The sequence below is a fragment of the Emys orbicularis genome, chromosome 5 (assembly GCF_028017835.1).
Source record: "Emys orbicularis isolate rEmyOrb1 chromosome 5, rEmyOrb1.hap1, whole genome shotgun sequence".
Classification (NCBI taxonomy): domain Eukaryota; kingdom Metazoa; phylum Chordata; order Testudines; family Emydidae; genus Emys; species Emys orbicularis.
Genome location: NC_088687.1, coordinates 64,844,552 through 64,871,790, shown reverse-complemented (window position 1 = coordinate 64,871,790; position 27,239 = coordinate 64,844,552). Strand labels below are relative to the sequence as shown.

Genomic DNA, 27,239 nt, shown 5'->3' with positions numbered 1-27,239 from the left:
CATCTGATCTATTTGGCAGGCTCTGACCGAACAGTTGGTTTAGATAACTGACAGGGATAAAGTTAATTGACAGAATTTCAGTATGTCTGGGAAATGTGCTGTTTTTTCTGCTGATGTAGATAGACTTTGTAAAGATTCTCCCCTTTTAATGGTGTAATATCTATTCTGTATAAAAAACTGCCTACCGCTGTGCTCAACAGCAAGAAACTCATCTTTACAGCTTGTAGATTCCCATATGAGAGCAGAAATTTTCTCTAGAACGCCAGATTTGTTTGTTGAACATAAATCCTCTATAGGTCCCCAGGGAGATGTTAGAAAAAGGGAGTAATCATTATAAACCACTTAGTGCTGTATGTACTGTATCATGTTGCTGTGAGAAAGTTATGTTTAATTGGCTCATAAAATAGGTTTAGTAAATCCTTTAAATAGTGATTTGGGCAATTGTGCACACTGCAATACAATATTAGTGAGTGCATTATAAGGATTACAGTGTCTCCAGAATGGTCACCTGGGGACATATGGCTTTCTACTTATCAGTGATATTGGGTTTGGTGTTCTTTGTTTTTACTTCTATGTGATCTGTTCTTTTTATATCAAACCGCTTTCAAGTGTTTCAAAGTCAGGCTCAATCAAGTTATCATTAGCGACACATATGCTGAATTAAAAGTATACTGGTTGCAACAGAAGCTTGTTTTCAAATAACATGTGCAAAGATTGGGAAGACAAGAACTGAATATAAAAGTGAGCCAAAGATGAACCTTCTTATCTGGGCCTATTTTGCATATGAGTCATAATTCTCATTCCTGGCTTTTGTATGCTAGACAGAATCCTTACTTAGTCTCCCATCTAGCTGAGTTATTAGTGTTCATTTAAAAAAGCTCTAGGTTTAAAGCTATGGAATTTGAATTGTGCTTTTACCCCTAGGGTGCCAGGAGTCTGGAAGGTGCAATAGAAAGAAGTGCATAAATTATATAGAAGCACTGGTGACTGTAGTATGCCTGACATCCAATACTTTTGAGTCTGAAGTCAATAAATATAACACCTAACAGATTTTTATTCACATTCCATGAAATAGAAGAAATGATGGCTTCTTTCTTTTGTTTTCTAGCTGAAGCTATAAACTACAAAAAGACCCTCTAAAAAACATATACACTGCGTTTAAACGGCAAATTAAAACATGTTCTCAAATCCCTGAGGCTGTAGTACTCTTACATGCACATTGTGTTCATACTAACACATGATCATAAACGAAAAATATTGATGGATGAATTTAAGAATCAAATTGTATAAATGTATGATGCTCATTTGGAAAATCAAATACAATGATGATAAAGCAATTAGTAGTATATCATGATTTCAATCAAGATTTAAAACTCAAGTACATGGCAGTAATATCTTGCAAACACATTTTAATGAGCATGTTCATTTTATTCATTTTTAATTAAGTGGAAAAAATACTGGTCCTTTAAACAGAGATAATAAATGTATGAGCCTGACTTGCACAGACATGCAACACAAGAATTTATTGCCTGCTGTCTAGCTAGGGAACTGGGAATAATTATAGAGAGTAAGTTTACTGAAAAAAAAATACAGAAAACTTTAATGGAAAATTGTTACGAAGTAATGATTTTCACATTAAGCAATGCCTGCCTTATTTAGAAGAGTGTGTGTGTTTCTCTTCTTTTTTTAAAATCAGAGTATTAGTTACAGTTGTGGGTAGTACTATTTGTTTCTAAGAAAAGAATTGAACTGTATTTATGATTTACCAATTCAGGTTGCTTTGAGAAATGTATTTGGTGTGTGTTCATGTATATATATGTATGAGAATGTGAGCAATACTAGGAAAAATTGAGGGAGAGTAAGAAACTTCCCCAGGCATTTGCAATCACTGTTTTCAAAATCTGAATGATCATTATATATATATATATAATGATCATTCAGATTTTATCTATAAAACATCCATCCCTAATGGTTATAATATAACCTTCCAAAGACACCTTTACGCTTAAATAGCAGTGCGGCCTCGTATGTCATCAGATGGACAACTCTAGTGCCTCTGCTGTTGCACAGAGATTCCCAAGCTGCAGTAGAGGGAAAACTGACCAGAATTGCCATGTTTTCACTCCTGTTCAGAATCCTGTGAACAGCAATAATTTCCTTTCATGACTGTTTGGGGAAGGTCTGAGAAGCTAGAAACCAGAGGTATTCACTGATGCAGTGTGACTCAAAAACCAAGACTTCAAAAAGGGTGGTGTAAAGGAAGTGCGCACCTTATGGCAGTGAGAAAGTGGTAGAGTAATGGAAACAAACTCCATGAGTGCTCTAACTTACGTTAGGGTCCACTTTGGCCTTCTACTGGTCAAATATCTGGTTTACACGCAGGTGGCTTTAAGCACATTTGTCCCCTTTTTGTGCTACATCTCCCGGGAGTTTCAGCACTGGATTAGCCCTATGCTCCTTGCACACCTCTCCCTAATAATGTCTGTGCCTCTATTTGAGGGGTGAAGTAGAAAGCAGTCTGCTCAGAAGGTTATTCTTAATGACTGTTCCTTGGAGCAGATGATGAGTGGAGTGGATAGGAATGACAAAACACTGGGATGAGATATACCTTCATTGTTTGTGTTATGTCTTCAAAACTCAATCTCCAGACCATCCATTGTGAGACAGTTGCCCAAAATGCTGGATAATTTTTGGTACATTCTATACTTAGGCCCTATCCAGCAAAGCTCTCAGTGGAACTAACACATGCTTAAAGTTAAGAAAATGCTTAAGAGCTTTGCTGGACTGAAAACTTAATGCCACTTCAAGCCTTTCCAAGCTTTCTTTCCTGTCAGAGTACAGGAGGAGAAAGTTGTTAGCTGCAAAAGAAGCCATTGAACATTGGTCATCAGCAAAATACTACTACCACTGCTACTAAATATAGCACATACCAATTACTGTATCACACTTTAAAATATTTCAAAATTATGTTATTTCTCTTTTATGATTATTTTCTTCCTCTCTATCCCATATATTGTACTTGTTTTCCATATAAGAAACAAACATTTGTTACTAAGATGTTTTGTTCAATATGCTAACTCTTATTCTAACTTTTTTTTTTAACTCCACTGAATGACTTTATTATGTGTTTAAGCCAATAGCAACTTGGATGAAGAACCTAGGATTAAAATTACTGGCTTCAATGACATACTTTCAGCATGAAAAGAGACATTTGTTGTTGGGTTTTTTTTAAATGAAATGTGACTATGTTGAGTAAATCATGAGAATTCTGTAGGAAATGCATCAGTCAATAAATGTTTGATTTTCTTTTTCTTTCAGGTATGACTTTGTAGAAGTTGAAGAGCCGAGTGATGGCACTATTTTAGGGCGCTGGTGTGGTTCCAGTACTGTGCCAAGCAAACAAATCTCCAAAGGAAACCAGATCAGGATAAGATTTGTATCCGATGAATATTTTTCTTCTGAACCTGGATTCTGCATCCATTATACTCTCCTCATGCCAGTAAGTAACATCATTTCAGGACCAAGAGGTATCAGGAAAAGAAAATTTTAACAATACTACTTCTCAGGAGAGTGGCTTGATAGTTTAGGGTTAGTTACTAATTGTTATCTTTCATTATTATCACAATTATTATTCTTAAGTCTGTCTTCCAGGACCATAAATTTTATTTCCATAATATAACTACCCAAATGTTCTTGTGGTTAGCATGGATGGCTTTGGATTGGGAAGTTGTGGGCTCAGTTGTTCATGTAGAAACTTCAGAAAAACTCTTGCATTACTAACGCAGTACAGTAAAAAAGACATTTTTTTCTAGTTTTGGGAAGAGTTCAGCCATCATAAAGAATGTGTTTCTTGTCTGCTGGAAAACAACATTTCAAAACTACATGGTTGGTTTTTTTTATCCAGTTCCTCATAGCTTATTCTGTGTGTTTTATCTCCTAATTACCCTTACTGGCCATGTTGGCTAAAACTATTTTTAAACTCATTATTGAAGAAAAAAACATATTGGGTCAAAGTAATCCATATTGTAATAACCCATATTGTAACTCCGTTGGCTTCAAGCATAAAACTAACTTGAGTGGCATTGCACCAAAAATGCATTTGGCTCATTCACTTGAGTTTTCTTTCCATTTTCACTTCAGTTTTCCCATAATTTGGGTTTTGGGGGAGGAGGAGCGCACAATCCTGATAGTGGCCTCAAAGTGCTACTGCAATACAAATAATAATAATGATATTTGTAAAGTGCTTTGGATACTTAGATGTAAGGAACTAAATAATTGCAAATTATTAACAAAAATGTGAAACGTTAGGGTTTTTTTCACCTGCAGTGGTTACTAAAAGACCATACATTTGCCACCTCTATATGTAACAAATTGGTTTGATAGCTTCTTAATAGAACTGTTACATAATCACAGTGAATCCTGAAACTAGCTCATTGTCAAATGTTCATATGAACCCAAAATTCAGTTCAGTTTGTGAACCTAGCCATGCTTTACAGTTTCAGACAGGTTTCAGAGTAGCAGCCGTGTTAGTCTGTATCCGCAAAAATAACAGGAGTACTTGTGGCACCTTAGAGACTAACAAATTTATTAGAGCATAAGCTTTCGTGGGCTACAACCCACTTCTTCGGATGCACATAGAGTGACAGCTGAGTTAAAGGGAGTGGAACATGTATAAGTGAGGGCAAAATTTGACCAAGTATATTCAATTTTAGAAAATGGTAACATAAAATCCAAAAATAGGTGGGTTTTTTGGGGCAGCTGTCTAGTTTTTTTTCATTTTCTCCCTGGCACATGTAACAGGTGGGAAGTAATATTATATATGATTTGTGTGTAATCCAAAATCCATCTGAAATTTGTGGAATGGTTTAAATAAACACATTCATAAGTTCCAGAATTCCCTTATCTTTACATTTATGCCATTCTGTACAAAAAAGATGCTGTAGTAAGAGCTGATTATACTTACTTGAACTGAGAGAGGTGAATTTATATTATCTTCTTCATAATTTGATGAAGAGTAAGCTGGTTAGCATCAGCCGTTTTTCTGATGGACAAGAATGTAATAAAAACATTAGAATGTTGTTTCTGCCCTAGTAGCTTCTCCCTCCAATCATCTATATAAGACCATAAGAATGGCCATACTGGGTCAGACCAACAGTCCATCTAGTCCAGTATCCTGGCTTCTGACAGTGGCCAATGCCAGGTATCCCAGAGGGAATGAACAGAACTGGTAATCATCAAGTGATCCATCCCCTGTTGCCCATTCCCAGCTTCTTGCAAACAGAGGCTAGGGACACCATCCTCGCCTATCCTGACTAATAGCCATTGATGGACCTATCCTCTACTCTCTATATTATTATCCAGTCTGTCAAAAAGTCTTGAGTTCAAGAGGTTTGTCCCATTGAGAGGATCAAGTGAATGAAGTTTTTGAAGAACAAATGCTGAATAAATGAGTTTAAAATGGGCACGTTACACGAGTGGTAAAGACACTATTAGGTTATCCAGATTATTCAAAGCAAGTGGTGTTAAAACCTTTTCACCATATCAGAGTGTTATATATTCTGTATATGCCATTTGTATGTACAATATGGTACAAATATACATCATATTAGATATATACATGTAGTAATACTGCATAGGTATCAGTCAGGAGTATTTCCATTCACATCAGTGGAATTTCACTGGATTGAGTTCAGAATCAGATAAAACACCCTTGATTTAAAAAGAAAAAACAAATCAGTGTTTATCTAGTAAACAGTAGAAATGGATACTTGTCTACATAGAGCAGTGGTTGGCAACCTTTCAGAAGTGGTGTGCCGAGTCTTCATTTATTCACTCTAATTTAAGGTTTTGCGTGCCAGTAATACATTCTAACGTTTTTAGAAGGTCTCTTTCTATAAGTCTATAATATATAACTAAACTATTGTTGTATGTAAAGTAAACAAGGTTTTTAAAATGTTTAAGAAGCATTTAAAATTAAATTTAAAATTAAATTAAAATGCAGAGCCCCCCGGACCGGTGGCCAGGACCCAGGCAGTGTGAGTGCCACTGAAAATCAGCTTGCGTGCCGCCTTCGGCACGCGTGCCATAGGTTGCCTACCCCTGACATAGAGCAATAAGATGGACTATGGGGACTATGATTTTTAAAGCACTCTAATGTGTTGTGCATTAATTGGTCCATATAGACCTTGCTGCTATGCACTAGGGAACATTACAGAGAGATTACAGTATATACAACTGTAATGAGGAATGTATATAATATACATTCGTCATTACAGTATATACATGAAGAAAGCTCCCCTCCCCCAATCTTGATTTTGGACATCTACATACAAGTCAAAAATAGCTAAAAATACCTCCTCCCCCAAAATTGAGTTGTTAACCCTCCCCCCCAAACAGAAGCCCTAAGTATAACAGATACCCCTTTTTCAATTCCAAAAGTAATTGTGTGGCTATGTATTCATTTCTCCCTTTGGAATAGGAAATGCTCTTTATACCCCAAATTTTATCATGTAACAAACTATAAAGTATAATATTTCATATTTCAATATGCAGCCCATGCAACCATCAACTATGTGGCATTGTATATTTCACATTAATCACAAGTGATGAGCTTCAAAACTGAATTTACTTAATCTAAGCTACAGATATTGAAAACTTGCACAAAACTTACTGTCACTAATTTTGCTGTTAACTGTAATTCTGGGGGGTGGGAGGTTAGTGCTCCTACAATAGAAATATTGTGGGGGGCTCTACCTCCACATAAACCTGTTACATGCCCTGGAGGGAAGGGGGGAACATGATGGGAGCGGGACCCAGAGGATCTGGAGTGGCTGCCATGGAGCCTGGGATTAGGGAGCAGAAGCCAGAGTGTCTGGAACAGGCCTGGGAGCAGGTAGGAACCCTGAGACCCTCCTTCCCAGCCTGGAGACCCCCCTCACTCCCCCTCCTATTCCTCTACCTCTCCCCAATTCCCAGGGACCTTCCACCCCCTCTGTGTAATCCTATATCACACTATACTTCAAAAGAGGTAGAAATCCACATGTCCAAAAATGAAAGATGGTTCTGGTTGTGCAGAAGCAAAAAGTCTAAATGAATGCAGAGTAAAGTAATCAAACGGATGCTGAAAAATAACTGGTCTACTTTTATGACTTGGTCCTAAACAGTTAACATGTTCCTTCCCCTGCTCCCATTCTGCTGGGGGGGAGGTAGGCCTGGCAGATTAGCAATGAGAAATTGTTTGAGGAGAAATGAAGCAAAACTGAAATAAAGCAGTGCAAGCTTGTTTCTGTTGTTGGAGGCCACACACAGTGAGGGGCACAGGACACATTTCAGGTCTCCTAAGGCGGGGGGAACGACTTTGTTTAATTCTGCTGTAATTTATAATAGTTTTTTTTTTTTAAAACTTTTGTATATTAAATTGCAAACCAACATTTTACATGATGATTTAGTATCCGAAGAATGGTGGTAAGTCTGATGACTTTATTTCTCAGACTTAATCAGACAAAAGGAGTTTCAGCAGCTTTGACTTCCTCAGCCACATCATTTTATAGAAAGCTCTCACTCTAGTTCAGACCCTACCCAGTGTAGATGGCAAAGATTCCCTGACCAGATCTAATGATTTTTCTTCAAATACTTGTGTACATAGTACAGAATTCAGACATGTGAAGCTCTTCACTTTTCGAGTACTTACCAGCGGGCCATCCCTTATTTTAGACCTAATTTTATTTCATCTCCTCTGTTTTATACTTGTTCTTCAGAAACTTCATACACTTGTATATATAATTTATACTTGTACATTATTTGTTTTGGAGTCTTATGAAGCAGAGGTGTTGGAAATTGTCTGTACTATAGAAACTAACTTGGTATCATTTTAAGCTTCCTAACTTTTTTTTTTTAAAATGCCCATCATTTTGAGTCATTCTTCCGTGTTGCGTCCAATTGTTTTGAGTCTTTGCTTCATGGAGAGGTACATTACGCACTAAGGATTACTTAATGATGATTTTGCAATTCAGCTTTTTTTGTGTGTAAAGGGGGGGAAAATGTTGCCAAAGAAATGATTTCCAGTAATCTTCAAGTATGTTGTGAAAACCTATTCCACTTCTTCCCCTCCTTCCCCCAATACATTGGTAATTTACACAGTAACCATATACAATTGAAAGAAACCTTATGAACTATTACAATATGTGTCTGGGTAACATTCTTTCTGGTGACTTGTTTAGTTTCAATTATGTCAGTTACAACTTTGGCGTAGAGAGTTTGATGTAATAAAATCTATTGTTACTTGGGGGAGCAAGTGAATGGGACACTTGATGCCTCAGGTGCCATTAAGGAATGCATGACTGATTGCCAAAGTAGTTATTATTATTCAGGGGATTGAGAACAAAGCTGCTCCAGTTGAAGCTGGGGGTGACTATATCCCCCATCTTTCTTGGCACATGGTAGCATGTCATTTGTCATTGAAGATCATGCCAAATTTTTTTTTGCAAGAAATATACTTACCCTCTTGTATACAAATTGAGATGGAAATGGAAATCCAAGAATCTTCTGAAAGATCACACTAGTTTTAAAGGTAATTTGTCAGATGCTTTAGCTTTGGTTGTAATAGATGGGAGTCCTGGTGCCACAGGTGAAGAACACGGAGTGCACCATCATCACTCTGAGAGCCAAAACCAAGCTGGAGAGGACCCTGAAGGATGCCATCCGCTGCCAACATGTGGAAAACCTGAAACAGAAGCTGGACCAGGGCAAGGCCTTCGAGATGACGTGCAAGTGGGACGCCAGCAACCACTTCCTCCCCGAGGGCAGCTTCACCCAATTTGCCGACTGGAGGTTCATCGACCGGGCCCGGTTCAACTGCGTCCCGCTGAACGTAGCCATCCGCCATGGAAATTGGGACAAGCAATGCAGGCAGTGCGGCTATGCCAACAAGACACTACCCCATGTCTTGTGTAGCTGCAAACCCCATTCCAGAGCCTGGCAGCTGCGATACAATGCCATCCAAGATCGCCTGGTCAGAGCCATCCTGCCACCTGTGGGGAAGGTTGCCGTGAACTCCGCCATCTCCGGAACCGACAGCCAACTGCGACCGAACATTGTCACCACCAATGAGGAGCGGAAGAAGATCATCATAGTGGACATCACAGTGCCCTTCGAAAATAGGACCTTGGCTTTCCATGGCACCCGAACTCAAAAGCTAGAGAAATATGCCCCTCTGGTCAACACCCTGAGAGCTAGGGGCTACGAGATCCAAATTCACACGCTGATCGTCGGATCCCTGGGAGCATGGGACCCCGGTAACGAGCGAGTGCTGAGAGAATGTAGAGTCGATCAATGCTATGCTGTGCTGATGCGGCAACTCCTGATGTCAGACACCATCAGGTGGTCAAGGGACATCTACATAGAACACATCACGGAACATTGGCAATATCAGAAGGAATGAACTGGAGTGCCAATGAGAAGCGCAGTCGGGAAAGTAACTAAAATACTTTCCTGGTGGACTGTTTTTTCTCTAAATGGACAACCTATCCGAAATTCTCAATTACTAAGGGACAGTCGTCACTCATTGATATATTTTGCTTTCCGCCACCAACTCTCTGTATAACTTTTTTCATGAGTAATGTACCTGAATGCATGGATGCTAATATCTAAACTGTAGTCTTAAATTCATTCACCTAAATTTGGGTTATTGCTGATTATGCACTATATGTATCTTATGACTTTAAAAACAAACTTTGTATTGTGGGGATAATCTAAGCACTATACCCAGATGTACAAACACTCTTTTCTCAACCTATGTATTATATAATTTTTTTTAACATTAGCTTTAATAAATTTTTTAAGTGTGTACTATTGACGTAAGAGAAGAGTCTTTAGGAGAGGCCACTGGAGTAGAAATTTACAGAGATCTTCTGTTTAGAACTATTTAGTCACTTTTTACTGTATTCCCTCCAGTTCAGCAAAGCTGTGGAACATCAAAGACTTGTTTCACCCCATTTAGCTTATATTAAATGTGTGTTAGTTTGGTTTGCTCGGTGGTTTTTGTTGTGCCTTTATGTAAGAACATTTTTGTCCCCCCCCCAACCCCCACAACTAACAAAAATTAAAAACTGAAACAATGAGGATAAGAGGGAGGGGAACTTTGCAGCAACCAGAGATAATGAAGGCTCTTATCCTGCAAAGGACATCTGATGGGCAATCCTTTGCTCCAAGTCAGAGCCCACCAGGGGGTGAAATCCTGGCTCCACTGAAGTCAATAGGAGTTTTGCCCTTGACTTTGGTGGGGCCAGGATTTCATCTTAGCTGTTTTGGGATGTTAATTCTCATAAACCCTGATGGGAAAAGATCATTAAAGCCAAATCTTGTTTCCCTGAGTTCTCAGAAGAAAAGGATGAATATACTTCTCTTAATAACTGCTCCACTAAATAAATGTTTTTAGCTGATCTGCCAAATTTACCAGGTTTCTTACTGTCACGCTAAACTTGGAATATACTTAGTTTACTCAGCACTGGAGTGTCTCTCTTCTTCTTTTAAATCGGTCTGTAAAAGCATTTTGACAGAAGCTCATATGGAAAATCATTTTAAAAAATAAAAGGAAAAGAAAAAAATGTTCAGTGACCTTAATGTGAAAGTACTTAATGATTAAGTGGGTGGAGTTCAGTGTTTGTAGAAAAAAATAGTTGGTTTTTTTTTTGCCAAGTATTTTTGCTTAGTTTTATCAGTTCATCATGTGCATGTCACAGGGATCTGAGACGTGCTTAAGATTTTGTGTTATCCTTTTTATCCCACTCTTTATTCCAGTGTAACAGAATATATGTCATTGCCTAGAAATCAATGATTTTTTAAAAATGAGGAAAACATTTAATTGTTACATAACATATTCCATGTGGCCACCCCTAGCAGTTCAGAGGAAAGAGATAAAAGCAAAGCAAAACAAAACAAAACAAACCCTGCCAGAAAACACGCAAGCAATGGAAAAATCCCTTCCTGACCCCTGCCAGTGGCTGGCTGAACCCCTGAAGCATGAATTTTTGGAACATAAGACATAAACCGCCCTGGGACTCACTTCCGGTTTAACTCTGTTCCCTAACAATAATAATGAGAATAACCTCCAAAAATCATCTAATTTCTGGGGACAACCACCACCACATGTGCAAGCATGTTCCCCTTTCCTCACAACCCCTCCAACAGACTGTCTTCCTACCAGCAAAAATACAATGGATATTAACTGGAGTCAAATGCCATCTAAACAATAATTTATAAATTACATAAAATATTTCTGAGCTATATAAATTGAAGATGTATATCCCCTTTCCCATATAGAGACCCACTCATTCAGATGAATTTTTTTGTCCAAATCCCTCTTCCATTTTCCTATCTGGGTTGTTTCCTTACCAACATCTTTGTCAATGAAAATTGTATATACAAATTGAAGCTTTTGTTCCAGCTTGCTCCTGGATTACCTCCTCGATGGACAGAAGGTTTCCCTTTACAAGGTCTATCTTTACAAGAGCTGCCTTATATCCAGATTTCACAATAAAATATTTGACTTGTAAATATTAAAAATATGGGATCTTTTATTTACATTGGTACATACTACTTGGTATGATTTCAAATCAGGATCCAGGAACAGCTGTCCAAATTGAGTAATCTCAGCTTTTACCCACAATAAATAGTAACTTTGATATTTCCTGGGGATCAATTCCTAATTCTTAATGAAAGTATTTAAGGGAGAGGGCCCCAACAATGGGAATTTTTAAAAAAATGGTCAAAAGCTGCTTAGGTGGTCTGGATGAATGGGTGATTGCTTGCTTGCTTGCTTGATTTTTAAAATTGGTGACTTGCATTACTTGTTACCCAAGAGTTATTATGAATAACTATTTCGGCTCCAGTCCTGTTTGAGTAATAATAAATAAAAATAATTAATGGAGATATCCCATCTCCTAGATCTGGAAGGGACCTTGAAAGGTCATTGAGTCCAGCCCCCAGCCTTCACTAGCAGGACCAAGTACTGATTTTGCCCCAGATCTCCCAGTGGCCCCCAAGAATTGAACTCACAACCCTGGGTTTAGCAGGCCAATGCTCAAACCACTGAGCTATCCCTCCCCCCAATAATAATCTGTTATTAACTCAGTTGATCACATCTTTTAATTGTGATGCATAATAATAAGAAGTCATGTTAGGGACAGTTAGTCTACTACACTTTGTAGGCTTATACAGAACTTTAGAACTCACCCTTTGTCTTTTGTTTCCATGTAAATTTTAATACCACATTCTGTCATGTTTGTAATGTCATGTCAGCGATATCAACAGGGATGCACTCAAACAAAAATAACAACTTTGGAAGGATATTCATCTTTACTGAGGCTACCCTACCTAGCCAAGAAATTTCATATTTGTTCTATTCCTGCAAGTCTCTTATTATTTTATTCCACATTGGAGGGTAATTTGCCTTTAAAAGATTTTTTTTTCTCTACAATATTTATTCCTAAATATTGACCCTTTAGGGGATATAACTTCCTAAAATGTCCTGCCCAAATTCCAATATCAATTATTCTGTAATTTTTAACAAGGATTTAGATCCTACAAATGTAAGAAGACATCGTCATCATACAAAACTATTGTGTGTTTCAATCCAGAAGGTGTTTTGATGCCCTTTACCGAGGACACGTTTCTCACATTTGCTGCAAATGGCTCCGTTACCAAAACAAACAGGGGGATAACCCTATCTTCTACCCCTAGCCAAATTAAAAGAAGGGGATTGATAATGGACCATTAACCCAAGCAGACTCTTGAGGATGAGTACACAGGGCCAAGTTGCCCCTATAAAACTGATTTCCAAACCCAAACCTTACCAAAATCTGTCTGAGGTTCTCCCACTCCAGCTGGGTTGAAGGTTTTCTCAGCATCTAAAGAAGAAGCATGCAGCAAGAATTGCTAGAATTAACATTATAAATCAAATTCAGAGTTTTTCTGATAATATCAGATTGAAGAGGGTAAGCAAATTTGGGCAAGATGATGCTCAATCTGTTTGCTAGCACCTTGGCATTAATTTTAGCATCCATGTTAATTAAAGTAGGTCTATATGATGCACAATTGGTAAGATATTTTCCTTCTTTAGGAATGACCACAGTTTATGCCTCTTCCCGTGAACCTGGAATCTTGTTCCCCTGTGATATATCATGAAACAAATCAGTTAAAAAAAAGGGACCAACACTTACTTTAGAGCTCTATAATACTCTGCAGAAAACCCATCGGCACCTTGAGCTTTACTCGATTTTAAAGTCTTAATTACAACTTTGACTTCCTCAGCAGCAATTTGCCTATTAAGAGCTGCCACATCATCTTCTGAGAGCTATTCAGGGATTGGATTTTCTGAACCATACAAAGTATGGAAAAAGTTAGCAAATGTTTCAGAGATCTGTTTGATGCCAATTAATAAATCTCCCTTTTTATTTTTAATCAAAGGGATGGCTGAATTATCCTGTTACTTTTTTAACTTTTTTCAACTTTATTGCCCTTTTCATAATATTTTTGTTTAATATATCTAAGTGTTTGCTCAGCCTTACCTGTTTGTAACAGGTTAATATTCCCTCTTCTAATTTATTTTCTTATACTATTTTAGATCCTGTAGATTTATGTCTACCTTCCAAAACAGAAAGTTTTTGAACCAAACTCTCTTCTTCAAGACCTCTCATCTTTTTGAGGTATGATGCTTTATTTATAAGGATCCTCCTCTTTACCACTTTTCCAGCATACCAGAGAACACTTTTATTGATCCTTTCCTTATAGTTTTCGTCTATATGTTGCTGAACATTTTCTTCCAGCTCTTGAATTCTAAGGGAGTCATACATGAAAGCTCTGTTCAACTGCCAGGCCTTTTGTTTTTCCACTGAGTTCCAATCTTTTAATCTGATATATGCAGGGACATGAACAGACCAATTTATATCTGCCAGATACATTTTTTGACTAAATTAGTCAGGGTCCTAGACACAAAAATCATATAAATCCTGGAATAAGGTCCATGAGGAGGAGAATAATATATATAGTCCCTGACATTCAGATTCAGCTCCCGCTAGGCATGTACCTCTTAGAATAATATCATCTTCACTGAAACGTCCTAAATCCCTAAAAAACGGATTAAAAAGAGAAGTTTGCCTCTAACTGGGAGCGTATATCTTGGCTAAGGTGAAAAGTTTACCTCTAAAGCAGGGCCGGCTCCAGGCACCAGCCTGGCAAGCAGGTGGTTGGGGCAGCCCCTCCGGAGAGGGGCGGCACGTCCAGCTATTCGGCGTCAATTCGGCGGACGGTCCCTCATTCCCGCTCGGAGCGAAGGACCTCCTGCCGAATTGCCGCCGCAGATCGCGATCGCAGCTTTTTTTTTTCTTTTTTTTTTTTTTTTGCGCCGCTTGGGGCGGCAAAAACCCTGGAGCTGGCCCTGCTCTAAAGGACCCCTTAATTAAAATACATCTGCCCTCTACAGTGTGTGCTGAAACAATAAAAGGGAAGTGTTTAGCAAAGAGTGTTGTCACCCCTCTTCTGTTAGATTGCTCTGGAGAGACATATGGTATCTGTATCCAAGAAGTGTTCAGGTATTTATACTCATTTTTCTTCAAGCGTGTTTCTTGTAAATAGATTATACTAGTAAAACCTTTTCAGTGAGCAGAATATATTTTTCCTTTTTGTTGGACTGTTCATCCCCTTCATGTTAACAATCATGATGTTAATAAACTTACCCATGACTACCAGCTCTGCTCTCACCCTGTATACTAATCTTTGTTAAAAGTAGTGAGACCCCCTCCCCCAGCCAGATGCCAAGGCTCCATTATATTTGTGATTCTTCTGTAAGTAAAATTTTTGATAGTGTTCCCATCAAACACACAGTCATTTTAAAATTCACACATATGTTGCTTTTCCTTTTGTAATGCCTATATTGTTGTACCCTGATCCTGAGTCTGATTTACCGTAAACTTTTAAATTCTGGGCCCTAACATTTTTTTATTAATGTAATCTTTTCTATTAAAGCATCCAACAGTATTTAACATCTGTTCCCTTAGCCCCTGTTTCCCTCCTCCATCCTCCTTGGGCATTCCCCCCATTGTCACCTGGTCCCCTCTAACTATGAGAGCCCAGACTTTCCTTACTTCCTCCACAGGCTTGTTAATTCCCTGCTCAAAGAAGGGTTTCTTTTTCTTTTCTTTTTTTAAACATATATTCTTAAGAACTAAGCCTTATTTAATCGGGCCAAACACCTTTATAACGTTGGATCTTGTGAGATTATTATACCATCTTTGAGTTTACCTATTCTTAAAATATTCTACCAGAGATGACCCTTCAATTAACATAAATTTTGGAATGTTTATAATTACTCTGTCAAACTTACTTCAGTAAGGGAGATCTGGGCCTCCTGCTAGTTTGTTATTAATTTAATGTTGTGGTTTATATTATAAAATAAATTAACTATGATGTTATATCTACTAAGTATACTGTATCCACCTAGAGTAAAATATCCTGGGTGCTATACAGCCCAGCTTTCATTTCACTATATCCCTTTATCATTATAATCACATGGATATAGAATCTATTATCTATTGTAATGTCTTAGCCCATATACTAATCTTGTTCTTCTGGATCTGGACTCTTTCTTCTGCTTTCATATCTGTTGTATCGGTGCATCTTTTTGAGCTGTTCAGGGTCTCTTTGATCTCCTTGATTTCCAGTGATTTCTTGGTGATCTGTAGAACCAATGTCTTTAATCCCATTCATATTTTTTGGATCTAGTTTGCCTATTCCCATGTCCATAAGTACCTGTTTCCCTTCTTTTGGATCTGAAGTAGACATATATCTGTCCTTCCATTTAAAGGATTGTCTAAATGGGAATGCCCCTTTGTATCTTATGTTCTTTCTAAGAATTGTGGTCACCTGGTATAGTTCCTTTTGCTTTCTCAGGGTTGAGGATGCCAGATCTGGGAAAATTTGTATGTACTGGTTAAGAATCATCATTGGTCCAGCTCCTCTTTCTCATTATCCTCTGTGTTTTATCCTTGTCTTGACAGTAGTTGGACAGTCATGTCTCTTGGTCTGGAGCCTGCTTGGGGGCCTGAGGAAAAGAGATCTGCCCTTTCAATATGAATGCGATCTTTATTGGCCACTTTTAATATGTAATGGAAAATATCATCTAATGTGTCCAGCAGATTTCTCAATTCAGTCTCCTCTGGAATACCTCTCATCCTTATGTTATTCCTGCAGTCTCCATTTTCTGTGTCCTCCAGCTTTAATTCTATTTCTTTTTCTCTCTTTCAATTTCGATTTTTTTCATCGCTACTACGGTAGTAATGCTGTTCGATTGCTCAGCTAATCCTGTTTCCAATCTGATATTTTCCCATTAATCTAATCAATTTTTAGGGTGCGTTAGGATTTGCAAAGGCTGGATCAAGGGGATCCCAGCATCTGTCACTTTAGAGGGCAGCTGGTGTTCAGGGGCTGGTAAAGTAAGCAGAGGTCTGTAAAAACTTCTCTCTCGCTCGCTCGTGCTCTCTCTCTCTCTCTCTCTCTCTCTCTCTCTCTAACTTCCAGTGACACTGGCTGCATGTTGGTCTCTCAGGATATCCCATTCCTAGAAGCAACCATTCAAGCAGAGCTGACAGAAACTAGCAGGAGGCAGGGCAACTTAGAAGGGAACAACACTTACTCTGCCTGCCCACCACCTCACAAACACCTGAACCAAGTAACTGATAGCCCCCAGCCTCTGAGGAGAAAGACCCTTAGTGCCATGCTCCCCAAATCATTGCTTTCTTCCTTCTTGGGCAAGTGGGGAGAACACCGCTTAGTGCCCTCTCTGCCTTGGCTTGTGAGGAATGAGGGGGAGAGAGCAGGAATACAACAGGGAGGATTAAACAATCAGTTTGCTAGCACCTAGAGGATAATAGGATTTGTCAAGAACAAATCATGACAAACCAACCTAGTTTCCTTCTCTGACCAGGTTACTGTTGTAGTGGATGTGGGGAAGCTGTAGATGTGATTTATCTTGATTTTACTAAGGCTTTTGTCAGAGTCCCACATGACAGTCTCATAAGCAAAGTAGGGAAATGTGGTCTAGATGAAAAAATTGAGGTGGGTGCACAGCTGGTTGAAAAAGCTTACTTACAGTAGTTATCAATGGATCACTGTCAAACATGGAGGTGAGATCCTGTAAAGGTCTGTCCTGGTTCCAGTACTATTAATATTTTCATTATATTGATAATAGAGTGGAGAGTATGCTTATAAAATTTGCAGATGACACTAAGGGAAATTTAGGTTAGATACTAGAAAATTTTTCAAACTCTTAGGATAGTTCAATTTTGGAATAAGTTACTGAGAGACGTTGTGGAATCCCCATCACTGCAGGTTTTTAAGAACAGGTTAGACAAACATCTGTCAGGAATGGTCTAGGTATATTTCCTCTTGCCTCATTGCAGGGGGAGAGACAAGGTGGGCTCTCAAGGTTCTTTCCAGCCCTACATTTCAATGTATCTATGAATTGGTGTAATATTTATTTTCTGAAAATGGTAAGGCACTGAGAGAAAGGGGGAGACTCTTCTCAAGTCCCTCTACACCTCTCGTCCTTCAACAGGGATAGAGAGAGAAAGATGGAGAAATTTGTTTGGGTGCGGAGGGTGAGAAGGGACACCGAAAAAAACAAGGAAATTCCATAGGGAGAAAGAAAGGGGCGGGGGGGGGGGGCGGCAGAAAGGAAGCTGGACTCTGTGTGTTGGTGAGGGGAAATTTGGAGCTGACATGAGGGACTGGTGATGTTGTGATGAGGCCAACTTAGAATCAGAGAAGATTAGGGTTGGAAGAGACCTCAGGAGGTCATTTAGTCCAGCCCCCTGCTCAAAGCAGGACCAATCCCGATTAAATCATCGCAGCGAGGGCTTTGTCAAGCCAGACCTTAAAAACATCTACAGACGGAGGTTCCACCACCTCCTTAGGTAACCCATTCCAGTGCTTCACCACCCTCCTAGTTAAATAGTTTTTCCTAATATCCAACCTAGACCTCCCCCACTGCAACTTGAGACCATTGCTCCTTGTTCTGTCATCTGCCACCACTGAAAACAGCCAAGCTCCATTCTCTTTGGAATTCCCCTTCAGGTAGTTGAAGGCTGCTATCAAATCCCCCCTCACTCTTCTCTTCTGCAGACTAAATAACCCCAGTTCCCTTAGCCTCGCCTCATAAGTCATGTGCCCCAGACCCCTACTCATTTTCATTGCCCTCCGCTGGACTTTCTCCAATTTGTCTACATCCTTTCTGTAGTGGGGGGGCCTAAAACTGGATGCAATACTTCGAATGTGGTCTCACCAGTGCTGAATAGAGGGGAATAATTACTTCCCTCAATCTGCTGGCAATGCTCCTACTAATGCAGCCCAATATGCTATTAGCCTTCTTGGAAATAAGGGCACACTGTTGACTCATATCCAGCTTCTCGTCCACTGTAATCCCCAGGTCCTTTTCTGCAGAACTGCTGCTTAGCCAGTCAGTCCCCAGCCTGTCACGGTGCATGGGATTCTTCCGTCCTAAATGCAGGACTCTGCACTTGTCCTTGTTGAACCTCACCAGATTTATTTTGGCCCAATCCTCCAATTTGTCTAGGTCACTTTGGACCCTTTCTTTACCCTCCAGTTTATCTACCTCTCCCCCCAGCTTAGTGTCATTCGCGAACTTGCTGAGGGTGCAGTCCATCCCATCATCCAGATCATTAATGAAGATGTTGAACAAAACCTGCTCCAGGTCCGACCTCTGGGGCACTCTGCTTGATACCAGCTGCCAACTAGACATCGAGCTGTTGATCATTACCCGTTGAGCCCGACAATCTAGCCAGCATTCTATCCACCTTATACTCCATTCACCCAATCCGTACTTCTTTAACTTTCTGGCAAGAATACTGTGGAAGACCGTATCAAAAGCTGCGCTAAAATCAAGGTATAACTTGGAGGACTGTGATTGCGAGGGGTGGAAACCTTTAGGGTGTTTCATATAATATCCAGTGTTTCAATCACCTGTTTCTGTGCCACAGTAGGAAATATGAAAAGTCCCCTTTACAAATTCATTATATACCACTTACTTTTAGGCTTGTTGCTCCCTTTTATTTGAAATGTTTTCACGAGAAATTAAGGGTAGATAGAAAATTCCAAATTTTGAAAATGTCTTCCTTTTCCTTGACCCTTACACGTTCAAAAATCTTCTTAAAACTTTGAGCTCTGAAGATGTGTTTAGTGATCTGACTGCCATATATGTATATCAGCTCAAGTAATTTGTTTTTTTTGGTAATTTCTAAAGGAACAATATTTCACCATTTTTTGTGAAAAGTTCAAGAGATCAAATCCTATACAGTCCTAGGAAACTGAGAACCATGCAGATGAGGTCTATATTAATGGAAAAAAGAAAAATGCTATGCATGTATATAAGGAAAGTGCTTTGGGGAATTGAAAAGAATTGATTGGATAGCCATCTGAATTAACACAGTAATTAGTCTTGGTATTATCCCTGCCATACAACTTGATTTTATTGTCCTTAAATATAGTTTACACCTACTATGTTATTAAGGGCAGGGAATGCAGACCAGGGAGCTTAAAGTAATTTTCAGTCCTGGGGTTTTAGCATTGCCAGACATGTGATTTTTCTGGGAGCCTTTCTTTAAATTTAAAGGAGAGTTTCTGAGTACTCTAAATAAGTTATAAAAATGTTGAAGTATTTCAAAAAATCTTACTGGATTAGCTCTGAGATTGCATTCACTAATCAGACAGTAGAGATTAGACCTCAAGATTTTAAAAAATGGATACCTATAATCAAGCTCCTGAGTGCAAATGTGGGCATCTAAATAAGTGGCCTGATTTTAAAATGTTTATCTTCACAAATAAATTGTTCCTCTCATGATGCCCTAGAAATATAATCCTAACATTTATTTTTTAATATTTTTGTTTAATTAATTAAATTTCTTGGCAAAATGCTGTTTCTTTATTTACAGTTTTTAAATATCCCAAGATTGAAGAAATAAGACATGCACTACCTAAAAAGTTTTTGGAATTGTATGTTGTAATTAAATATATCCTTAATTGCATTTTATGATTGACTCTGCATTTGAAGGACATTTCAAATTTGCAAGTATTTAACATAGTGAAATAAACAGTTCCTATTTTTCCAAATGGTAAAACACTTTCCTAGAATATTTGGGGATTTTCTTTTCTTTTTTTAAATTGCATTTATGCAAATATGGTTAACTACAGCTGATTAGTATGCAGTGTTGTTGTAGCTGTGTTGCTACCTTATCTTTCTTACAGCTGATTAGAGGAAGGCAGCTAAAAATACTGGTCTTTTTTTAAACAATTTGTTGTTTTCTGCTTGCACACATGACAAACCTTCTCTGAACTGATCTTTAGGGCTGATATTGTCTCTTCTTTCAAAGCTGTCCTTAAGACCAATTTCTGCTAGAATGTGTGTTTTTAAAAAATCACCAAATTAATTATGGCTATGTTGAGGGGGAGATGGGGCTAGTTGACCATTTATCAATTTATAATGATACAATAAACTGTGTGTGTGTGTGTGTGTGTGTGTGTGTGTGTGTGTGTGTGTGTGTGTGTGTGTGTGTGTGTGTAAATATAGGCAGAGCTGGAGCACCAACTATAAGGTTGGTGGAAACTTCCCATTATAAAACTATGTTTTGAATTGCTTATGACTTTGCCAACTATTAACATTTCATGCTGACATTTGCCATCCTGAGTATCTGCCTGAGGCTTTAGGAAAACTTCAGCCAGAATCAATGGGGAAAATGTTATTTTGCCTATATTATGAAATTGTGGCAACCTTTTCTTTAAGAAGCTCTAGAACCTCCATGCTTTGGAGTAGGGACTTAAAATTTGGCAAGGGGTGGCCTTTGCATCAGGGATGTGGCTTTTGCTGTTCTGTAAATATCCACCCGAATTTGGCCAAGTTATAAGCCTTTGAAAAACATTATACATATGTAGAGACTTGCTAGCGGTTCCCATCTAAAATCTCTGGCGATTCCATCTGCACAGTGCACGTTCCAGCCCAGGGCTGAGCAGGACTGTCCCTGCAATTGCTGCTCTGGGCTGGCTCTAGGCACTGGTACTGAGAGCAGTGAGTTTGTGTCTCCTGTTTTCTCTGTCCCCCTGCTGGGCCCTGGCAACATAGAGGAAGAAGGTGCCTGAATTGAATGCAGAGAGGCTAAGAGCCAGATCAGCTGGGCAGGATGAGGAGGTAGATTTGGGAAAAAATGCCTTGAGGGTGGTGGAAACTGGGACGGGAGGTGGGGGATAGAGGGAAACTGGGACTCTGAATTGGGGTAAGGGAAGCTGTGATTGGGAGCCAGAGGAGATTGAGTGGTTGGGCAAGGAGACTCGGAATGGGGTGAGAAGAGACTGGGACTGACTGGGAAAGGGGGACTGAGAGCTAGAGTGGGAACCTCAGGAACTGGGATCCTTTGGGAATAGACTCAAATTTGGATGAGGAGTGAGCAGGGAAGGAGCCTGGGACTGGATGGCAAGGATACTAGGGTAGAAGAAAGGAGGTTGGACAGATGGATCTGACCAGGTACATGGGGAGAACAGGGTAGGCAAATACACTGGAACCAGAAGCCAGGAAGGTGAATAGCTATGGTAGGTACTGGGAAAGCCGTGGAGGGAGAGTGATTGGATAAGGATCTTGGAAAGGGAGATTGGGAGCAAGGGGGGATGGGAAACATGAGTGGGAGATGGCAATTGGAGGCCAGTGGTGAGGGGAGACAGATCAGAAAAGGAGCTAAGAAGGGGAAATTGGAGCTGCCTAGGCAAAGAGAATGGGACTGGAAGTGGGAGGGAGACTGGGACAGGGATGTCTGAAGTGGGAGAGTAGGACTGGCTGGGAAAAGCAGACCAGGATTGTGATGAGAAGCTTGGGGTGCGGAGACTGGGACTGTCTATGTGAGGAGAATGAGATTGAAACAATGAGCCAAGAATTTGGAAGAGAGAGGATTGGGTGAGGGATGGGTTGGAAGGGGATGGGGTATATATGGCACTCTGTACCCCAAACCAACACCCTGGCACCCCCATATGTACCATGGTGATATGATTATAATGTTTTGTACAAAGTATGCCTTGTGAGGCATCGTTTTAAAAGTCTTGATCTGTTGAATATTAATATCCTGTTGCACTTTATGTGTTATCATTTTATGTGATGTTATGAAATTTTGCTACATATGTGTTACTGAAATATGTTATGAGGTTGGGAACACCCACAATCAGCCTTTCAGGTACAACAGTGGAGTAGCCAGACACACTGATGACCCACTAAAGGGAATCCACTTTCCCAACAACCATCCCAGAAGACTTCTCAGAGAGAACACATAGACAGTGGAGGCTGTTTGACCTATGGGGGTGGATCTCCACATCACAAGCATGTTTCTTCCAGCTTGTTGGAAAGATCTTATAAAGAGGGGAAGTGACATCATGACTTGGCCTCACTCCCCCGACAACTCAAAACCCGAAAACACATCTGGAGTACAAAGACTTTGAACTGGGGAGGGTGGTCCCGGGCTGGAGGAGAGTCCCAGCCTGTGTAATTGTGTATTTATTCCATCTGCCAGGGTGAGACACTGCTTGATTCAAATCCTGTTTAGTTTATAGAACTTACGCTATGCATTTATTTTATTTCTTAGGTAACCAACTTTGATCTCTGTGCTTACTACTTATAATCACTTAAGATCTATCTTTCTGTAGTTAATAAATCTGTTATATATTTGATCTAAAACAATGTATTTTGGTTGAAGGTTTAAAACAAATAAAAGGAAGTATTTCTTCACACAACGCACAGTCAACCTGTGGAACTCCTTGCCAGAGGATGTTGTGAAGGCCAAGACTATAACAGGGTTCAAAAAGAACTAGATAAATTCATGGAGGATAGGTCCATCCATGGCTATTAGCCAGGATGGGCAGGAATGGTGTCCCTAGCCTCTGTTTGCCAGCAGCTGGGAATGAGCAAAAGGGGATGGAACACTTGATTACCTGTTCTTTTCATTCCCTCTGGGGCACTTTGCACTGGCCACTGCTGAAAGACACAGGATACTGGGCTAGATGGACCTTTGGTCTGACCCAGTAGGGCCATTCTTATGTTCTTACGAAGTGCCTTTATAAACAGAGCTGAGATTTCCCACGCTAGTGTGTGTCCTCTCCACATTGAGTGAGGGGTGGACTGGGTAATGAATTTACACTGGTCAGGCTTCTGACCAAGACAAGATGGTACAGTTCTGGGGTACAAGGCTGGGGGTTATTGGCTGGAGCCTCTCTATTGTTGGCTCATGAGTGGCTGGCAAAGCATTCATGTAACTCAGTTGGGTGTGTTCTTGCCTGTGGATGTCTGTGTAAAGGCAGAGCTTTGTAGCTTGTCATAGCTTCACAGTGTGAGAGGTGTACCTCAGGTTGGTGGGACAGTGGATGCAGCCATCCCACAGTTCAGGTTGCACCAGACAGGACTGGGACAGGGATGGGTTTGAGGGGAATGGGGTATAAAGGATCAAGTTTGGGAGCAATGTGCAGAAGAGTCTGTGGCACCTAGAGTGACAACACTCCCCTCAGAGCCTGGAATAGAATCCAAGATTCTGGAATCTCATTATGCCTCAGCTGTCAACACATTTCTGTGAAAATCCATGGCAAAGAGTCTGTCTCATCCCCATCTCATGCTGCTCCACGTAAAAGATGACAACATACTGCTACTATCAGTTACACTATTTGTTCATGTGACAGAGGTCTGTGCTGTGGATCTAAAAGTTCCAACCCTGCTGGTGCTCATGTGGGTATAAATATGATGCTACCTGGTGGAATTTGTTTTTTTCTTTTTAAAAAACCTAAGAAATTTTCCAGAAAAAAAAGTATTAAAAGCACATTCTTAAGTTTTCAAAATCGAGCTCTCATAAGTTTGGAAATGCCAGAATTAAAGTCACCAGTGCAACTATAATCTAGCCACCTTGTATTTATGCATTCTGATATAGTTTTTGATTACATTATCACATGTATTACGGTTGCACAGGTAAGATTAGGAAATACCAAAATTAAGGTTGCCTATGCAACCTTACACACACACACACACACACACACACACACACACACACACACACACACACACCCCTAATTAAAAATAATAATGTGTAAGTTATTTGACTTCTTGATTGCAAGCTCTGTATGAGAGGAATTGTCTTTGTATATGTTTGTATGACTCTTATTATGATGTGTCAAGTCTCCTAATTGGGGTCTGTGTTCTATGGGTGCTACAGCAATATAAATATTTTCCAAATATTTCTTTATCTGATCTTTCCAATAGTTTTACAGTCTTCCTCTTACTTTTTCAAATTTAATTTCTATATTTTTATTGTTGATAGCTTTTTAAGAGTACAGTCTCTCAGCCATTTTTGTGTCATCTTTAATTTCATCCATCTCTTCATTTTTTAGACCTACTTTCTTTAGGTAGTACTTTTCCCCTTAATATATTTGTAAAGTCACTCTGATTCCTCTCTCGCCATTAGCTTGATTTGCCTTGTTTTGCTGCATTTATCTTTTCCCTTAAAGCTAATTAAAGAATTATGGAATACATTTTTATGGTTGCCTATCCCTTTCCAATTACCAATATCATTGTTCTTTTATGTCGTTTTGTGCCTTATACCCCATATGTTTTAAGATACCCACCTGTCAGATTCTAGTGTTTCCTCCTGCAGCTTCTTACTAGAGGCTAGCTTAATTCCTGATCCTTGCACATGTGCACAAGGGAAGGCACAAGGACCTTTGTACCTTCCTTTGCAATATGACCCTCAATCTATTTATACTTCAGAAATAAAGATAAAATATAAATATAAAATATAAATAAAGAAATAGTTTCTGACATGCTCACTGATGAAAAATGAAAGTAGACATACATTTGACATTAATTTTTACTTAGCAGCATAATTTTTATAAGAGTTAAACATTCTCACTGCTTTCCTGTCAAGTTAATATTCATCTCTTAGAGACTGGCATGCCAGAACACCACCCATCACCTCTTCCTAACAAAACATGGCTTGAGTGAATAATTAGGGGGTATGAGTTTTCTTTATGAACATGTAAGATAAGATAAAAATAGGAATGAAGACTATTTGAGACAAGACAAACAAAAGAATACCTTAATATAGCCTACTTATCCTGATGCATATACTCTAGGTATGAAAGGGGCTGTTAGCAAAAGCAGAGTTGTGAAGGAAATGGAATAATTGATACAGTTCTAAACATGCAAGATCAAACCATGCAGCTGTTTCTATAGAAGACTGGCTGCACAGTTGAATGCTATAGACCACTGAAAGCACCTTTGGAACTGTGGGGAGAAATTCTTGGCAGAATAATAACACTGTGCAGTAGCTCCAGGGCAAGTGTCTGGTCATGGAAAGGTTAATGCATAGATGTTGTTAGTGTTGTTAAAAGAATCACTTGTTTCTATGAAGGCCTGGATAATATGCATTGTGGAAATGCCGAGATTTGCACTTGTCCTGTCTTTACAGTGCCTGTCCTGTGGTGATACAGAAAAGGATTATGAGTTGTCATTTGCTCATCTTTCATGAATGATCAAGATTTCAGAAATTATTATGATTAAAAGTATGACAGAGCAAGCCAAGAGTTTTGCTGAAATGCTTTTTCTTGAGAAAGTCTAAGTAATAGCAAAGCCATTGCACTTAGGCTTTCATTCATCTCTGAATATGCATCCAGTTCTTGGAAGAAAGGGAAAGAATTCTTTGAGGTCACTAACGTGCCGTTTACTGATGGTTGGTATACACTGCTGAAGAACTGTATGTATTAAAAATTGTTGTGTGTGAGCACTGAGGGAATTTTAAGCTGGCAAAAGGCATTTCTAGAGATAGAATTCTCATGCTGTTTGAGTGTACATTTCACACTACTTATGAGCTAGGTAATAAAGACATTCATCGGGGAAAAGAAAAAATATTAATAATCTTTTATGAGAGAGCCTGGCACATACTCTAAATAGTTGAGGGAAATCAAAGGAAGCCATTTAGTGTGCCAAAGACTTGGCTTAAAGACCTTTGAAAGCTGGACGTACAAAAGTAAAGGGAACAGCTTTTGGAAAAGATTGTGAATATGTAACTTCAGACATTCCAAACTAGCTTGCTCCTATTGTCCAAAGGGGTGGGGCTGCCAAAGGATTTATTTGGGGAATTCCACAATAATGTCACCCAACTGTGTAGTGCTGCATTCCTCCAGCTCACAACTGAACTCCTTCATGGGGCAATGTGGAGAAACTTGCAGGAGTGCTGTTCATATTTGTTGATTTGTGGGTGCTTCTTTTTTCAATCTTATCAGTCTGGTAGTTTTTTAGCACATAAAAAGTATAGCTAAATTCATATAATAAAAGAGTTTCTTACTGGAGATCTGTTACCTATAGTCTCCTCTGCTACCCCTTTCTCTGTTTTTAAGAAGATAAAGCTTTAGACTTCTGGAACCTTAACCTTTACAAGATGAGAGAAAATGAAACACACTAGTTCTCACACACTCACATCATTGTCTGGCTATGCCAAAAGAAGGACAGAAGACATTTGACATGGGTTTAATCAGACCGCAGCTTTATTATTAGATGTCTAGGCCTACCTAGCAGATAACAGTGTACAATTTAGGTAACCCCACGTTATTCCATAATTACCTGGGGGGCTTTTACCAGCTCCCTCTCTTTTTCTCCCTCCAACAAATCCACTGCCGGTACCTTACCACCCACCCCCACTTGTAGGAGGGTTAAGGTGGGCTATATGAATGGGGGGTTGGCTCCCTGCCGTACCAATCATAGGAGTCCCCAACTGCACCTCGCTTGTTCCTTTAATGAGCACCTCTTTCTAAGTCCTTTTCAGAGCCATTTATCTGGTCACTGTATACCTTCCCTGTGGAGTACCTGCACTGGACATCTGCCCTACACTTAAATAATGAGTTGCGACATATGGCCTAGCGCCTGTCATGCCATGCATGAACAGAGCCCTTCCTGAAGCCCAATGTGGGGTAGATGAAAAAAAACCCAGCTACAACCAAACCAATATGGTGGCAAGGGAAAAATTCCTTCCCAGCGCCCCTAAACAAGGGGTGGCTAGCGTAATGCCCACAGCAGGTATTGACCAAACCTGGTATTTTACTACCTAAAAGGGAGGGAGGGTGGGTCCTGCGTCAGCCTTGGTCTATGTATAAAGGAAGGCTTG

The 27,239-nt window shown here is 39.5% G+C and overlaps 1 protein-coding gene across 1 annotated transcript in view; it reads left to right on the top strand.

The window, feature by feature from the left end:
• Window positions 1-27,239, top strand: part of PDGFC (platelet derived growth factor C) — a 227,784-nt gene that overhangs the window by 159,050 nt on the left and 41,495 nt on the right. Inside the window, exon 3 of the mRNA XM_065405478.1 lies at window positions 3,319-3,499. Within this exon, the coding sequence (XP_065261550.1) occupies window positions 3,319-3,499 (181 nt within the window). The remainder of the gene's footprint in view (window positions 1-3,318; window positions 3,500-27,239) is intronic.